At 44.3% G+C, this 18,475-nt stretch overlaps 2 protein-coding genes across 3 annotated transcripts; both read right to left on the minus strand.

The window, feature by feature from the left end:
* Positions 1 to 3,657: 3,657 nt before the first annotated feature.
* ATP5F1E (ATP synthase F1 subunit epsilon) lies at positions 3,658 to 7,641 on the minus strand. The gene is made up of 3 exons (XM_007185233.2): positions 7,488 to 7,641; positions 5,257 to 5,383; positions 3,658 to 3,809 (listed from the first exon to the last, which is right to left on the minus strand). Exons 1-2 carry the CDS (start codon positions 7,517 to 7,519, stop codon positions 5,260 to 5,262), a joined length of 156 nt encoding a protein of 51 aa, XP_007185295.1. The 5' UTR covers positions 7,520 to 7,641; the 3' UTR covers positions 3,658 to 3,809; positions 5,257 to 5,259.
* A 639-nt stretch (positions 7,642 to 8,280) lies between these two features.
* On the minus strand, positions 8,281 to 18,132 carry PRELID3B (PRELI domain containing 3B). 2 transcript variants are annotated; one of them, XM_057530085.1, is made up of 6 exons: positions 17,980 to 18,132; positions 13,896 to 14,064; positions 12,649 to 12,738; positions 12,134 to 12,204; positions 11,910 to 12,012; positions 8,281 to 10,358 (listed from the first exon to the last, which is right to left on the minus strand). In XM_057530085.1, exons 1-6 carry the CDS (start codon positions 18,009 to 18,011, stop codon positions 10,239 to 10,241), a joined length of 585 nt encoding a protein of 194 aa, XP_057386068.1. In that variant the 5' UTR covers positions 18,012 to 18,132; the 3' UTR covers positions 8,281 to 10,238. The 2 variants fall into 2 exon arrangements, with proteins under 2 accessions (XP_057386068.1, XP_057386067.1); XM_057530084.1 differs by having other exon boundaries at positions 8,281 to 10,409.
* Positions 18,133 to 18,475: the final 343 nt, after the last annotated feature.

Consider the following 18,475-nt stretch of genomic DNA (forward strand, 5'->3'; position numbering starts at 1 on the left):
GCTTCTTTTTAATAGCCAGGTGAATTTATGGTAAAGCGCTCCCTCTCTTTAAAGATCTGGATTGGCTATTTGCTGTATGCCTAGCACCGCGCCAGGCATCAGGGCTCCACACGTGGACGCGTGGGCAGCCGCTGCAGTTGAGGTTAAATTGTAAACGCTTTAGCTACGCTGGTAAGCGTCCCGGGATCTGTACTTGGCATCCCGGGCTGCTAAGGCTCTTCCTGCAGGTGCTCTCTTAACTCGCTGCCCGCAGCCCACCTGCTCACACCTGCCGGCCTCCAGAAAAGCCAGGTGACTGCTTGGTGTGCGGGAGGTTCACAGAGGTAAATGGGTTTCAGCGTCCACTAGTAAATTGTGGAGACCGTGTGCATGTTTCAACGTACCAACTGCAAAGGGCAAAAGGGAGGAAAGGAGAGTGGCATTCCTTCCCTCAAATACCTGGGCAAAAAAATAAAAACCAAAAACCAAAAAACGACAAGCAAAACTCGACAACTCCAATCCTCTGATCTTTATGTCTGAAGAGCTAGCTTTTAACATACGTGTATTTACATACTTTTAAGTTTCTTATTAATGTTTGATTCTGGGAATTCATTAATCATCATCTTTGGTTTTTCTTGTAAAGGCTATTTCGAAATGCCCATTTCACTTTCATGCGGCGATCACCTCCTGAAAGCTCTCTATAGCTGCTCTGTTCTTTAAAAGGGCACAGGCACGCACGGCAACCATTCAAACGGAGGAATTGAGCAGCGGTGGCTGCGCTGTCCTTTGCGGTTACGGAGGACATCGTCTCATTAGGGAACTTCTACAGTTCAAATTAATTTGCAGAAGTTGCCATAAATGTTTGCATGATGATGCAGCTTAACCATTACATGATTTTAATCTGCTCACGTTACAACAGGACCAGATACACAAAAGCGTAATCAGATCATCCATAACTTCTTAATTACAGTTTACCTATTCCTGACATACAGCACTACCATCCCTTCCAGCGCCGTAAGGGTTTTAATGGCCTTCTAGAATTACCATGGAGCTGTCCTATTTGATCCATGGGTAGCTGGTGACAGGAGGAAATATTTACTTGCAGGCAACTGGATTTGCTCTGTAATCTGCAGTAATGAGGTAGCCGGTGAATGGGTGACAGCAGCTCATTTTGAGAAACTTCACTCTTTTCATGTATGTCTCATGAGGAAGTAACTAAAACATGTACCAAGAGAAAATTAAGTCTCGCTGTTGGTATCATGACAAGTCTTCTATTTCCAGAATTACAAAAAAAAAAAAAAAAAATTAAATACTTTCTACTTGTGGTTCAAAAAGCACTAAAAACAAAAGTAGATTTAAAAGTAGATTTAAGGAACTGCACCTAAACTACTCCTAGTTTGAAGTTCATAACTTCCTTAGATGCTAAAAAGACTTATAACCTGTGATTACATAAGAATTTACACACATGATTCCTCTAGCACTTTTTTTCATTTTCTCAAATCTAAAAAGGTAATTAAATAGATGCAAGAAAGGACAAAGATCTAAATTTAAAAAAAAACCCTGCTAATTTATATTACTGTAAAGATTTTTGTTTGCTCAACAGTAATCATTAAAATAAAAAGAAATGCAATTTTAAATGGCTAAATTGCTTTATTTCTGACTAAATTCCTTTTCTTGGAATTCTAACCGTCCAGACTGATTAATGTGAGTAGTTAAAAATATTTTCAGAATGCATCTCACCATCCTACTCTTTCGTATGGTAGAAATAGATTAAAAAAAAAAACCAAAAAAACACTAGAAACCAAAAGAAATGTCCCCTTTGATTTTGAAGAGCCTATTCCTTTAGCTGTACGGTTGCTACAGCGACATTGGTCTCTCGGAGACCAAGACGGTAGAATCTGAATTTTAGAGCTTGTCCGATTCCTTCACTTCACACACAAGAACACTGCTTGAGTGAAGAGACTGAATCCCTCACAAATCACTCAGGTGGTTAGTGAAATACCCACAACAAGATCTGATCAGGGCCCCCTGGTAACCCGGACACAGTGGTCCTGCCAGCTCCCAGCAGGGCATGAGGCAGGGCATCACAGTATCGGTTCAGGATTTTTTAATCACAGAGAAAGAGCCTCAAAGAATCTTTACTGAGCAGTGAATCTGTCCTTTACTCAGTTGACTTTTAATCCTTTCCATACCACAAGCCCTGTCCCTAAGTCTCGTCTCTAATTATCCCATTTGCCTCCCCAATAAATGACTTCTAATTAACTTGGCTGGAGAGAATTTAGCCCTTTGCCTATCAGTTACTTTACTTGCCTGCTACCAAAAAGGCCCCACGGCCTTGTGATCCATTTATTCCTGTCCCTGTAATGAAAGATGCCTCCTGGTACCTTAACTGTGGGGACCGGAAGCATGACAACTGAGGGGCCTTGACTTCAAAAGAGCAGGACAACAGCCTGAGGCACAGGGGCACAAGGGGCTCGTAGGCTGCTTCTGTCCAGCCCTGCAGCTCCTCCTCGTGTGCCCCATGCCAAGAACGAGATAAAGCCTGTAGGTCAAGTGTCCAGGGCAGGAAGTCCTCTCCAGAAGCCAACAACAAAGGCATTCTCTTGCACTCATCCTTGGCATGGCAGAGTGGCCGTGATAAATTATTGTTAGCTTAAGTACCAAGCTGAGAACCTGTCCTGGGGCAGAAGCTGAAAGGTGTTTCAACATTTCCTGTCCAAGTGTAACTCTCTTATCTCCACAAGTGGATAAAAATCAAACAGTTAACTTTGCAACTTTGTAAACTTTGGGGTTTTACCCGCCAAGTGCCTTCAAGTTTCAAAGAAAGAGAAAAACACCCCACTGGCAACAATTCTTCAACCCTAAATATTTAATAGGTAAATGAATCACCATGAAAACACCATACACCTGCTGTAATGATCACGCCCTAGACCTGCAGTCCAGAAGCTTAGATTTTCACGTCAGCTCGGCCATCAACTCGGTAAGCAAGTTCCTGAGCGGCTTTGCCTCACTTCCTATGAGAAGTGCTCCCAGAATATAAAAATTCACTTATAAGACAACGTGAAAAGTTATCTTGTGTTTAGTGAATTTCAACAATAGTACTTCTCGGCAGCTTTGAAGTGAACAGAAAATGAATACTACAATTTAGTATTTCTTCTTCTCATCTCTGCTTTCCACAATTATCCGCACTCAGCCTGCAGAGTGGCACCCCCTGGATACGCCTGCCTGCGCAGAAGGACGAGGCCAGCAGACAACCCGCCCCACCCCTGACCCCAACCCACTGCTCTGACATGACGTCTGCAATTCAAAGATAAGGGGCAAGACGGCCTCAATGACGGCGCCCAATTCTGTCAATTATGTCACGAAGAAGAGAACTTTCTCTTCTGAGACGTTTTCAAAATGTCTCCTGGATCCCTCTGGTCACTAGATATGATATCTGTTCTCCCTTTAACTTTTTTTTCTTTTTTTCAGCTGCGCGTCTTGCAGGATCTTAGTTCGCTGACCAGGGATTGAACCCGTGCCCCGTGCAGTGGAAGCTCGGAGTCCTAACCACTGGACCGCCAGGGAATTCACTGTTCTCCTTTAAAAAGCCCTGGTTCATATGATCATAATCCTGCAGTTGTGTGGTAGTTCCCAAACAGAAAAAGTCCGAGAGAAACCAAAAACCAACAGCAAGAGTGAACTGTACTTTAATTTATTGGCATTGTCCATCTATGAACAAGATAGGTTTTTTTTTTTTTTCCATGAAGGGGGAGCGTTTTCAATCTGCCATAACACGTGCCCACACATCTTCACCATGAACATGCAGCATTTCAAGCTGTAGTCAGGGTCTAGGAAGAAAAGAGAAATAGCACGTTGCCAGTCCTTCATGTTTTCTTAAAAATCCAACACGAATAGGGAAAGTAACTTCCTTATAATGAGCAGTATAATATGACTGCAGATCCAATTCACTCGGTTGGTGATAAACCCTGGCTCTCAGCTGTAAAATGTGCAGGTTCACATGCACTGCCTTAGCCGAACAGGCACTTCCCTGCTAAGTAAAACCAAACACTCTCCCCGCAATAAAGAAACACTCTGCCTTTAAAAGACGCTAAATCCCCCATGCTGCGGCGGTGGGGCTGCGTCCCCAGCACGATGGATAGGGAATGGTCACTGCTGTGCTTACCGGAGCTGGACACTACTTCCTGGCCCAAAGCACATTACAAGGTGGAGGGAGTTCGATGCCGAGTCTGGCTCGGCCATGCTGCAGGCAGAAGCTGGGTGATTTTTCTCAGCTCGTTGTTAAAACAAAATAACCCAACCTAAAACCAGGTCTCATTCCTCAGAATTATGAGATCAGACAGAGAGCCCCAGAAAAAGGGCTCAACACCGCATCTCCAGACTTGTAATAAAATATTTACTAATTCAAAATGAAAATGAAAAGTGCTTAGGAGAGACAGTTCCAATAAGTAAAATCGCTCATAACCACAAGCTGCCAAAGGATTACTATTTATCACATTTCCCTGCAACTGCGGGTCTGAAGCTTTTTAAAAACTAAACAAGAAAATTAAATCAGAAAAACATCTTTCTGGTAATTTGCCTCGCTTGATCTTCGAAATAATGATGTCAAGAAAGCAGTTTAGAGATCAAATCACTTTAGTAGTTTGGAACACAAAAGCCTGAACTTATCAACTGTACGAAACTGTCTTACTTTGCGTTGCCAACATCAGAAGTAAAATGAACCAAACTCTGAAAACATAAATTTAGCAAAACAGTATTCACTGCAGGGTCCTGCCGATTTTATTGCTTGATAAAATAGCAGGACCCTTGCCTGTACTTGTAGCCCTATGTTCGGGAAGTAGTGATTTGTGAGAACATTAGCAGATGTGGGGGAAATAAAAACTCAAAGAACTGTAATTTTTCATGCTCCTGAACTGTTACATAACTCCAATAACAATTATAAAAGTGGGGAGTTTATCCTCCGAATTATTTGATGTTGTGCAGACACATGAAACAGGTTTAATTAAAATAAGATGGCTTTCTACCTAGCACTGCTCAATGAACTGAAAATCAACGTGGCAGTTACTTCTGCTTGTCAGGGCCTCGAAATGACATTCTTTGATGATGCCATGGGGCTTCCACAACCTGTATGCCTGACATTATCATCTCACTAACTAACTTCTAAATGTGCTGATGGACCAAATGTGAACAGAAGGCAGAACTAAAATTATTTTGATTTTTAAAAGCTCTCTAAAAACTTAAGATGCAACTCTTTCTCTAAATCCACCAGCAACTTACAGATTATTCCTTTTTCACTTTCACAATTTTTACGCTGCTGCCAGAAGTCTTCTCGGTGTTTGCTTTGAATTCCGTCTTCAGTGCATCCCTCACTGCTTTTGCACAGATCTGGGAGTATCGGATGTAGCTGGAGGAACACGAGAGACAATATAAAGCTAATTATCAATGATCCAGCCAGACTGGCTGTGTGACTGTGCTTTTGTTTTTCTTCCTATACTTTTCATTTTCGTTGGATTGTACATCATTGTAGAACTGAACTTAAAAAGTACTCATGCAGGGCTTCCCTGGTGGTGCAGTGGTTAAGAATCCGCCTGCCAATGCAGGGGACTTCGGTTTGAGCCCTGGTCCGGGAAGATCCCAAATGCTGCGGAGCAATTAAGTCTGTGCACCGCAACTACTGAGCCTGCGCTCTAGAGCCCACGAGCCACAACTACTGAGGCCCGCGCGCCCTAGAGCCCGCGCTCCACAACGAGAAGCCACCGCAATGAGAAGCCTGTGCGCAGAAACAAAGACCCAACACAGCCAAAAAAATAAACAAATTAATTAACTAATTAAAAAAAAATGACTAATGCAAAAGGAATCTATACAAAGAAAAAGAAGAGCAGAAAGAAATGTATCAAAGTCTTAATTGGGGTTAGGTGATTTTTGCTTTTTCTTCTTTGCAGTGTTTTCTCTTTAATACATATTAATTTGAAATAAAAGATGCATATATTAGAGAAAAAAATCCCACAGCACAATAAACAGTCTTAAATGTTAACAGAGGGTATAATATGAGTGGTTTTCCCCCACTTCTCTATTTAAAATTTTTTCTTCTATTATTCTTACAAGGTAAAGTATACATAATTAAAAGAGAAGAAAAACTATTTTGAATTAAAACAGCTCTACTTCTGATTATTTAAAGATTTTCCTGAGAATACTGGTTTCTGCTTCTCAGGTCTGCCATTGAAAATACTTCCCAACGAAGGTTTCTAAATCAAACTGAGAAGTCCTTATAGAACATCAGCAATTCTACCAAAATATCTAACAGCCTGCTTCCTGTTTGGTAGATGGACTCCCATCAACATCTTATTTTCCAAAAGATGTCAGCTCACTTTTTACACTTTTTGAAAACAGGAAGGACAGAGGGGAGGGGGCTGCGACTATTTCCTCATGTTTCAGGTTTGTTTTTTTGGGCCAGAAGTAGGAATTCCAATTCTTGCTTCCACTCCTACTAATTGGTGAATTTTAAGCTGTTCCATCTTTTGGGCTAATTTATTCTGTAAAAACAATAGAACAAAGAAGAAGGATAACAGTATTTGCCCCACTGGTGGTAGGGAGGAGGAAAGACAAAGTGTGGAGAGCAGGCCAGCCCACCCCCACCTGTCTCGTAGTAGGTGCTTAATAGATGGTCCCTCTGACTGGGACCATCATCCTTCCAACTGTACAAAACTCTGCTTGACCTTGGAAGTCAGGACACACGTGCGTTGCCCACAGGCACACACCCACAGAAGGTCACTACTAGGAGGTGCTACTTAATCTGGTCAAGTAACAAGGTGTGTTAACCTGAGCCAAGTGAGCAGCTCAACTGGGTGCACAGGCAAAGAAACCAGGTGTGACACCTAGATGCACGGTGTCTCCATTTCACCAGAAGCCATGTCCTCCAGTGGGCTCCATAGTTTGGCTTCCCAAGAGCCACCACTCACCTTGTGGCAGAGCTTTTTACACCTTACCAAGGGCTTTCACCCGTTTTACCGATAAGGAAACCTGAGAGCAACAGGAGTTAATTAAAAAAAAAGAAAATGGGTATGCCATTCTGAAAGGCCCCACCTTAATGCTGGAACGGCCAGGTATGGTGACCGTGGTTACCGCCAGAGACCTCTCTCCGCTCCTTCGAGTTCTCAAGTTTTATGTGCTTCTGTTACTTCTAGAACGTCAACCGAGTGTAATTCAAAGGACAAAGGCCCCGCGGGCGAGAACGCCGTCCTCGGGAAGACACGGCACTTGTCGAGCGCGTTCACGGCGGCGCACAGGTGCTCGGCGGCGCCCCCGGCAGGTACGGGCAGGTGCTCGGCCCCGGCGCGCCCGCATCCCACGGCTGTGACCCCGGCCTCCCCGTCCGCAGGCCGCCATCTTGGGGCAGCACTCGCCGGGACCACCCCCACGCCCGCCGCGCCCGGCGTGACCTCCGACCCCGGTTCGCCCCGGACCTCCCCACGCCCCAGCTGTCCGCCCCTCCCGAGGCCCGGCCCTACCTGAGTCCAGCTTGTCGCCAGTACGCCACCATGATGTCGCGAGAGGGGGCGCGTCGGGCCGAATCGCGAGGACCCGTCAAGGTCGGCTCAGCGTGCGAGCCGGCTGCCGGAAGGTCAGGCCTGAGAAGCGGAAGGGGCGGAGCTCCGGACCTGCCAATCCCACCGCCTCTTGCCCCGCCCCGCCCCGCCCCGCCCCGCCCCCCCGCACGGCCTCTGCCGTCTCGTCGCAGAATCCCCCGGGCGCCGCGAGCCAATGGGGGCGCGCGGCCCGGGCCGCAGCTGCCAATCCCCGGGCGGGCTGGCCGGCCGCGCGTTCCTATTGGCTCCGCGGGCTTCCGTAGTGGCCCTAGCGGGGCGGCGGGGCGGCGGGGCGGCGGGGCGGCAAGAGGGGAGCAGGAGGGAACGCGCGACCGCGTAGCTTCGGGAGCGCGAGACTCGGGGCCGCGTCGAGGTCGGTGTCGGGGCGCACGCCCCCGACCCCGGACCCGATGGCCGCGTCCCGACCTTGATGTTGACAACACTCAAGCATGTCCGCCCCGAATTAACAGTTAAAACGAGACGCCCCTCGACAATCCCTAGGGTTTCAGGCCGGCCCGGGGCACCAGAACCTGGCCGGGGAGAATGGACTGGACATCGGAGGGAGGAGGGGAGGAGGCGCAGCGCGTCCAACTTAGAGACTCAACCTCGCGGCGCAGAGCCGGCTCGAGCGCGCGGAAATTAGGTGAATTCTTACAAGGAAAAACATTTCTTTTGCTCCTTAGTTATTAAAAAGAAATTATAATCAGGAAAAACATCATAGTTAAACGGAAGTTTTTATTAACAGGAAGGTTTTTCTTAATTCATACAAGATCCATCTTTAACATTAAACAGGATAATATGCTCCATAGTCCAAGAGTCCAATTCTAACCCATGAACACTTTACTCCAGTTTAGTCCTCTCGAATGCCTGCTATGTTATTTATATTTTAACAGGTAAAAGCCATTACCTACGAGCTACTTAACGAAAAGTAACTACACTGGAAGATGAAAATCTATAGAATTTTGTCATTAGATCAGAGTAAAAAAAATCAAACAGGATAAAATTTTGTTTAGAAATCTTTTTACCATTAGGGTATTCTTATACTTTTCAGAACAAGTATAATGTTCAGAAATTATACAAGGCAACTTATTATTAAATATTATTTAGCAATGGTTTGTTTAGTTGAAATGTTATTTTAATTGTAAAAACCATCTCCGGTTACAAAAAGTAATCAAAAACCTTACTGGCTTTAACTTGCTTTTACAAATGTCCTAAGAAGTCACAAGCTAAACAATACTTTAAGTAGAAAAACAATAATTTTCAAATAGTTTGGTATACTATTTTTGTGGTTTAGGTACATATATTAATTGGTTTCTTTTATAGGAAACCTGACTAGAAGTTTGTCACTTTAAGTACTGTGAAATAAAGGCAAGAGCTCATCACCTTTTAACAAAAATATTCTGTATGCAACAATTCCCAGTATCAAAGATATTCTTATTTAGTGGTTGATAATTAATTGCCTGCTACAAAATACAAAACAAAACAACATTTACTGGATTGTTTTTCAGATTGCAGCTGCCCACTGGCATCCAAAGCAAGGATTTCCCATAAATAAAGGCTGCAAAGCAATTCACATACTGGTTAGTTTAGGTCAATGCTCTTTTTTCACCCTATTATTCTTTTTTCTTCTCCACCGCCCCCATCCCCCGGAGTGACACGGTATTATTAAAAACATTAAGTCCCTGGGATTTATGCTTCAGATCAAGACATCATTCGAGTAATTTCAAATGATGTACAGCTCTTCACATAAAAAAGATGTTTTGTGGTCACAATTACTTCAAAAAGTAACTATATTCAAATAACCTGACATATCATGCTTTAGCAATTACAGAACCACGATTTTGACACATGGCAATTTATAAGTTAGGCAAATATGAAATGCTAAAAGATGTGAACAGCTGTTCTTCTGTTTAAGTTTAGAGTGCTGCAAAATTCTGGTAATGATTTTATTTTTTCAGTTAACATAACCAGCCCACGACACAGCATACTAAGTCATAAAGTACAGATCCAAGGAAGGTAATACCTTTACTAAGTTACAAAACTTTGGCAAATCAATACAGTACTCTTTAACACAATAAAATATATTTTTGTTGGAGTCGTTTATTACTTTCGTGATAATTTTTACTCCAAAAATGTTGAGTACCAAATTAAAACATTGTGATTTTTAATGGTGGTTTATAGCAGAGCAAATTATTTTATACAATTAATGTCTTTTTAAAACTATACAGTTTCTCCTTTAAAAGTGAGTTCCCTCATGCAAGTTCTCCAAGTTTATTGCAGGGCAGTGGTGGGTATGTAAGAGGTGGCTCTGCTTGGTTCTGGGGTTGGTCCAAAGACAGGTAGAGTTCCAATGCGTGAAAAGCTTTAAAATTCTACCTTAAGGAGGTTTAATCAGCCAATACCAATTTTCAAGTACTTCTCAAAAATTGTTAAATTTTTACATAAATACTGGAATCCTCAAAATCAGACAGTCATTTCAGACAACACTAGTTTCAGCCAATCCCTTTTATTTAGAAACCCTGCACCTCTTTGTTTTGATCAAGTCACATAGTCCTTCTTCAGCTTATTAAAAAAACAATTCTACCGAAAATATAGTTGTATTTTTTAAATAACAAATAAATATACTGCCAGCTCATAGAGACCTGGGGAACTGGGTGTTATCAACTTTCATGATCATTTCTCCACAAATGCTGCTGCTGCCATTGGTGTCCTGATGCTCCCTCTTGCCGAAGCCGTCAATTCCTCAATTTCAGCATTTAATTTATGTATTACCCACTCCATTGCTTCTCGGCCCTTAAAAAAAAATCCACCATGTTTACTCTTACCAAGTGGGAGCAAAGGCACCTGTCAAATAAACAGCACATCAGGAAGTAACAAGAAGCGGTACAAGCGTAACTAAACCTCACCAGGACAGGTTGTTTTTACCTTTGCTTTTTTTTCTCTCATGTTATTTACCAAATATCAAATGCCTTGAGAAACTGGCTTGATCTATATACTGATTTTAATTTTAATTTTTGCAAAAGATGTTCTCAAAAGAATCTACAATTAAACGACAGTGATGTTTTACTTATTTATGATTAGAATGGTTCCCCTTTTGGGGTGAGGTCAAACTCCTTTTTTTTCTTTGTATGTCCATATTTTAAACCAAAATCCTGTACGAGGCTCTGAAGGCTCTGGGCCCTGACTTCCACTTCAACCACTCTCCTGGACCCTGTGCAGTTCCTTGAGGGACGGAACAGGAGCATTTCCTGCTTCCTGTCTCAGGGCCTTTGCATATGCAGCTCGTCTGCCTGGAATGCTTCCTAGCAGGCCCCTCATAGCCTACCCACCCCTCATTCAGAACTCAGCAGAAGCATCACTTACTGAACACTCATTAAACACTGTCATACCTTTCTGTACTTTTCCTTTCCTAATGATGTGCTGTATGATTAATGTCGCCTTCCTCTTAGTTCCACGAGGGCAGGGACCACGTTTGTTTTGCTCCCCGCTGTATCCCCAGTCTAGCCTAGCACTCTGCCTGACACAGAGAAGGCATCTATGAATATCTTTTGACTGCTGAATGATTATATTAAACATGTGTTATAAAAACAGTACATCAGGCATCTCTTTCTCTGAACTTACTTTATTTTAAATCATCCATTCTCAATCAGGCAAAAATTAGTTGGGGGGCAGTGGAGAAAAATCTCACTTTTTTCATGTATAAAGCACAGACATATATCCATTTATCTATATCTACAGATATAATCTGTAGTATTAAATAATTTCATGGGGTGGGGGTAATTAGGGGAAAAATATCTACAGTGGACCTGGGCGTGAAGGGAGACGATAATGAAAAAAAGGTTGGGAATCTATGCTTTCAACAGCGACGCACTGCTACACGGCTCCCCCCCTCCCTCATGCTGGGCCCAGGGCTACAGGCTTCCCATATTATCTCATTCACTCTTCGCGCCCAACCCTGTAAGGTGGGTGATTAATCTCCACTTCGCAGACAGGAAACTGAAGCAGAGAGAGGTTCACTTAATTAATTGCCCAAGGTGAAAGGCTGGTCAGAGTTACAGCTGGGACGTGAACGCAGGTGGGCTGGACCCCAGAGCCCGTGCCAGCAACTGCCCACATCACCTCGCACTGCAGTGGCTCAGAGTCAGCTCACAAGGACAGCGCTTCCAAGAAACAAGACCCAGGAATAAGAGCAAGCAGGGAGGGACTTCCCTGGTGGTCCAGTGGTTAAGACTCCACGCTTCCACCACAGGGGGCGTGGGGAACTAAGATCCTGCAAGCCTGCGCTGCACACCCCCAAAGAAAAACAAACAAAACAAAGAGCAAGCGGGGAGCAGCCTTACTTACTTTATTGGCATTTGACGATATCGTGCTTGCCATCAGTCCTTCGAGGTAACTGCCGAGACTGACCCCTTTCACGGTAATTATGGCTTCTTGAGTCAAAACAGTTCTGGAACAAAACACATTTACACAGCTTCAGGATGACCTAATTTTCATTTTTCAAAGAAATATTCGATTAAAAAAATTAAAACACACTGTAAAATAGGTTTGTTAAAATATTTTTCACTTACTTTTCTGGGTCTTGAGGATGTGGTTTGTATATAAGTCTCTCATCTACTGAAACCATATTTGTAAATGAAATCTATAGAATTAAAAAAAAAGTCAAATCATTTTGGAAACCAAGATTAAAAATATTTCCAAAATTAATTCACAAACCAAAACCTTGCTAGCTGAATATACAAAACAGCAGCAAATAAACCACTTTGATATTACTGTGTAAAAAGAAGTTTTCACTATTCATTGCTTCCTTTTTATCAAAAAAATAATAAATTTGACAAAAGCATCATAATAGTAATAACATGCACATGATGCCAAATTCACTTTACTGAGTGCTGTCTCCTAGAAATAACAGGGAGGCTCATTAGAGCGCTGAGGCTAAGCTGCAAACAGGCGGAGACAATGCAGCATCTCAGTACTGATTTCCTCAACCAGGCTGAAGAGCATACATTTGTGTACCAACTACAAAAGAGAGAAAAAAACTAAGCCAAATAGTTTAAAATTAAAACAAAAGGGAGTCCAGACTTACATTAGTAGATTTAAGTTCCATCGTTTTCTCTACGGGATCCACTACAGAATGTTCTTGCACGTATGTTTTGGTTCTTGCTGCACCAATAAGCTAAGTAAAACATTCAGAATTAGTAATCAGAGGAGGAAGGATTTCTTAACAAGTGTATCAATATTTTATGTGAAGGTAAAAAATGTGTTAATATTTTGAACCAAAAATCTGTTTTCATAAAAAACATGGCAAAGCGACAAAGGTCAGAAAGGAGGCCCGTTTAAGGGTAAAAGGACTTCACACACCGCGAAGGAGATGAGACGCCCAAGACACAAGCAGAGGCGATTAGCAACCAGCCGCTGAGAGCGCACAGAGTACAAGGCAGGACTCGGGAACTGCCAAGGTTGAGGGTGGAGCAGTGAGCCCGACTATTCGGGAAACAGGGCATCTGGAGAAAGGAGAGGTTTGGAGTGTCTGTCAGTGTTTTCCTAGCGCAGCCCAAGCGAGAGGACGCAGTGGCTCCGGTCTCCAGACAGAAAACCAGCCATGTCAGGACGAAGATAACACAGCACGTCCAGGGTCACTCCCTGCGCTCTGTCCCAGGCCAGTCCCAGCCCTGCTCATTCCTGCGTCCACACCGTCTAGCGCCGTGGTGTGTGCAATGGAAGCAAATCGTTGGAAAATGTGTACTTTACTTTTCTGAGGGGGCCCACTTTCTAGAAAAAGAATCTCTACAGACAGCTGGGTCCACTTACACCAGGGTTCTCTCCCATCACGATAAACTGGCACCCCACTTTCTTGCTGGTTAAACTGGCTCACTAAAGCCTGCTCCCTTGAAAGGGCACAGAATTGCTTTTAAATGTACAGGTAGAGGCACCAGATATTGGAACAAACACGGCAGCAGCAAAGTGAGACCATGCTCCTCACTTAACAGGCGCGGCCACCACTGACCACAGCAACTGTCAGCTAACAACCAGCACCAGACCACTGCTTCCACATCTTAAGCTGCTGGCAAAGTAGGAAAAGCAGAATAAAACTTCTAGATTACAGAGCATTAGCTGGCTTCCTTCAGGAGGTTTTATCGGGTGCCTTCATGAAGACTGTAATAATATTTCCAATTCATTATACACTCATAACTCAAGTTTATTATAATACAATTTGAACTGATGCAAAAATGACATTCAGAATTGGCTCCCACAACCTATTTGAAATTATAATGTGGTTTAGAAAACTTCTCTACAGCAGTCACATTGCTTCAGGAATAAAGACACACTTACAGATTTCACAATGGAAGGCAGTCCCCACTCTGTGCTGAGAAGTCTATGGCTGTGCAACTTTCCAGAGAGATCTACGTGTCTGTCCAATACATCAACTCCAACCACACTCGGGTTCATAGGGTTTGGGTATTTCTGCATTGCAGCTGTTGTAACAGTTTCCCATGGGTGGCTGCCGACAGGAATAAAAAATCAAACATTAAAAAATACGCATATAAATTAAACCATTTTTATAACCCATCAAATTAGTCTTTACAATTAAACTTCACTTAATTTACCTAGGGAAGGTTATTTTCTGAAACGCTGACTGAAAGATGATTTTGGGAGGCTCAATCTACATTTTGCACATGTGCAGATTTCAGTATTTTTTCAGCACACAGGCTATGTGGCGTCGCTGATGCCGATAGGTTAGAATAACCCCCAGAGCGCTGCAGTACCGTTTCTTACGGCATCTTTTCTACTTACCAGTGTCCACTCTCACGTGTAAATATTGTTTCTAAGAATTACTGTTTCATAAAAATGTGTTTTACAGTTATGTTCTACAGAAACAAACAGCAAAAAATATCACTATTATACCATTTATTCTTTTGTCTAACCCCACTTCTGTGAAGCCATAAAGAAGTAACAAGAGCAAAAGAACATATAGGCACTACAAATTCTCATAGGGATTACAAAAAGATCCAAAGCATTACTGATTTAAATATCATAATATTAAACATGTATTTTTCTCTATTAAGGTAATAAATAATAGGGGCCCCTCCAGTCAATCTTTATCCATTACTTTCCTCAAGAGTGATTCCGATTTGTTTTGAAAAGGTCACTCAATACAATAAAATGTTTTTTTAAGGTGCTCCTAATGTGCCACTTTCTAATATTCTCTCTTAATAAGCATTTGCTTGTCATCTAGGATCGAGACGGTAATAGTATCATGGAACTGGCAGCATCTTTATATTCTTCAGAAAGCACATGTACTTGGGTGATTCAAAATGTGATGTACATTTGTTCTCTTCACAACTTATCTGAACAACACGCTTGTACCAAAGATATCCATTTCAAACGAGCTTCTTATTAACTACAATGAGCCTTAAAAGTGACTGATTTTACACGTCTTCACTGAAAGGAAAGACAAGATCTGGAGATGGTGTTTCAAACTACACTTACCGATAAACCACACAGCATGACTTTTTTTATTTTTCGAAAAGCAAAACACCACCATTGTAAAGCAATTATACTCCAATAAAGATGTTAAAAAAAATTTAAAAAAATAAAAGCAAAACAAGTAGGCAGTAATCTATTTCAACTTTTCAGAGAACTAAGCCTGACAACTTTTCGTGGACAAAAGGAAAATCTCAGCCCCACTCATTTTGCAAAACCCTGGACAACCAGTAACATTACTCTTAATTGCCTTCACTTTTGCTCTAATATTATACAGAAATGAACCCCATTCTGTTTTTAATCTCAAGCCTTATTCAGCAAACAGTGCAAGTATATGAGCGGAGCTACTTCATAAAGCTAAACAGTCCCCACAAATAGAAGTGATAGGGGCCAAGCACTCTGATCGTTACCAAGGAAACTATCTAACATGAGAATCGGATGAACCCTTCCCTGTCCCCATCTAGTCATATACCATGGGGAGGTGGCTTCCACGCACTTATCTCTTCCCCCACCTCCTTGAAAAAATTAATAATTGCAAGGCTTCAGGGTGGTTATGCATTATTTGTAAGTCAGTCCTTCTCTCCTCTCTGAGCCAACTTGAAAACACTGACGTTGACTTAGCTTGGATGAAGACTGCTTTATAAAACACGACTAGCTCAAAAATCACAAAGGATGCATATTACAATTAACAATCTTCCAGTAATTCACTTTAACTGAATTAATGAAATCATGTGGAAAGACTTCACACTGCAAGACATTCAAAGATGGCCCCAAAGGACAGTCAGTCAGTAGAACCTGGTCGCGCTTGGTGAGCTGTCCAATTTTTTCACCTATAAAACGAGGTGGGGAACACTGTTAACTCCACCGAGGCAGCAACAGTGTCCTGATTTATTTACCAAAGTGGAACCAATCCAAAGAACAGTGCCTGGCACTTAGTGGGCCTTCATATTTGTTGAAGGAATCAATGAATGACTTCAACTGATGCCAACGACATGCTAGGCCTCAGAAGGAAGCACTGGAAAGTCACAGGCGGGAAAGACCCAGAATGATGACTTAGATGTTGCTAGTTAGTAACATCCTTAAGATGGAAAACACAGGGAAAGCATAAAACTTGAGAGGGGAGATAAATGACTTCATTTTCAGAGATGCTGAGTCTGAAGAGCCTGCAGGACATGTGAGTAGAGAGACCCTGCTAAGACCTGAAAATAAGGATTTTAAGTTCAAGAAAGACTGGAGCCCAAGGTACAGATTTGGGTGCCAGAAATGTGTGTATCAGCTGGGACCTTGATCAAAAAGTCCACATTATCTGGGGAGAATCAGGATCAGGGCTTCTTCTCCCAGGACACACAGAGCATTTATGTGAATATGTCTATTTTCTGCTAGGAGAGTCCCAGAGCTTTCATCAAATTTCAGAGAAGCATGCAACAAAAAGAGACTAATAGTCCCTGATGAAATGCAAGAAGGCCAACAACAGAATTTCACTGAACATTTACACTGAAGGGTAAGAAGAGAGGAAAACATTAAAGAAAAGGGCCGAATGAGTGGGGAGGAGGGGTAGGAAACAAGCTAGGGAGAAGAGTGTTAAGGAAAAAAATTCTAAGGAGACACAGTGCCAAGAACTTTTCAAGCATTTAAACCCAGAAGAGAACTGCAAAGAAGAAACCATCCATGAACCCAACGGCTGAAACAGAGTAGTGAAGAATGTGACCTGGTTAAAGAATACTGGAAAGACTACAAACTTAGGCTCTTTCCCCCAGAAAGATTGTAAACATTAGGGAGAAAAGAAATCTGCCCCCTGATTCTAACATTCTCTACCTTCCAGGATCCAGTGGACTCCTGCATGTGTCTAATTCACTGAGTGTGTGAAAAGTCTACAACTTGTTTTAAACATTGCCCTGGAAATAAACTAAAACATACTTCCAAGCTAAAAAAATTAAAACAGTGTGGCAACAACAGCCAGACCACTGGGATAGAACAGATAGCTCAGAAATGGATTAAAGTATAAATCACAAGTGTCTTAGGAGGAAGGTGGCATTTCAAATGGGTGAAAGGAAAAAAGATTAGTCAATAAAGAGTGATAAGACAAGCGATCAAAATTTCGTTCAGGCAAAAATGATACAGGCGAATAAATGCATGGTTCTTTTGTACAATGAATCATGGAACCAGAAGGGAATTTAATTCCCAACATCCAACTGGTGTAAGGCCTATTTTCCTTACCAAACATTTCTCCCTAACCAACAGATGTTAATGAACGTGGCCTCAAAGACATCTCAGCGCTGTCAGACCCTGACGACACCGTCCGTCGTCGTCTTCCATGTCTCAGACGAAAATGCGTAACCCCAAGATCACACAGCTTGTTGGAGCCAGAGCTGGACCTTGGACTCCAATTTCAAGGCCGTAAATTCTAACTCCTCAGGTCAACGGGCTGCCGGAAAAGGTCCGCTGCGTGGTCGCCTGAGCTCGCCCTAAGTCCACATTCTGAAGCAAGGAACTTCACCCGAAGATACTGGAGCGACCAGCCTCTCGACAGCCCACGATCCTCGGGGCCACGACCCACAAGGCTCAGCAAGGCCCCATGTGGCAACGGGGCGCCTCTCCCACCCCCAGCGCCGTCAGGGACCTCGTGCTCGGCGACGCCCCCGCCCCCCGAGGGGGCGTCCCCGGGAGGCAGGCCGCCAGGGCCCCTTCCCCAGCCCCCTCCCGGACGGGTCGTCTCCCCTGGGAACCCATTCCTGGGGCGTCCCCGGGGTCGTGACCTTCGTCCCCGCCCCCAGGGCTCCGAGGCGCTCGGGCCCAGGTCCCCCAACCAGGCCCGACGCCTGGAAGCTTCCTGAGGGCCGCCCCGGCCTCGCCGCGACTCCGGGCCCCGCCTGCCCTCCCACCCCGCAGTTACCCCATGCCCCCCGCCGACCTGCCCCCGCCCCAAACGTACTCAAAGACGTGCTCCGAAGTCCAGATCTTCATGATGCCGGCGGCCCGCGCGGTGTCCGGGCAGCGGTAGGGCACCGCGAGGTAAAGAAGCCACTCTTACCCCCGCCCCGCCCCTCAGCCGCCCCGGCGGCCGCCCAATGCGCACGCGCCATCGGGCCCGACGCGAGGGACGTCCCGACGCGCTGCCCCACGCCCTATCCCGGCCTGGGTTCTGCCCTAGCCTTGCGCGCGGCGCAACGGAGCCCCGCCCCTTAGCGCCAGGCTCACCGCGCCGGCGCAGTTCCGAGGGCGGCGCGGGCGCTGTGCTGCGCAGGCGCGGCACGCGACCTGCGGTCCGCCCCCTCGCGGGCGTCGGCGGGAACGCCGACCTCTGGGCAGAGTTGGGCCGGGCTTAGCTGGTTCTTGGGCGCGCCGCCCGCCCCCCTCGCCTCCTCGCTCCCGCCGGGCCCGAGCTCGCCTGGCGTTACGAGGACTGTTGACGGATCCAATCGGCCCTC

Source organism: Balaenoptera acutorostrata, chromosome 15, assembly GCF_949987535.1.
Source record: "Balaenoptera acutorostrata chromosome 15, mBalAcu1.1, whole genome shotgun sequence".
NCBI classification, from domain to species: Eukaryota; Metazoa; Chordata; class Mammalia; order Artiodactyla; family Balaenopteridae; genus Balaenoptera; species Balaenoptera acutorostrata.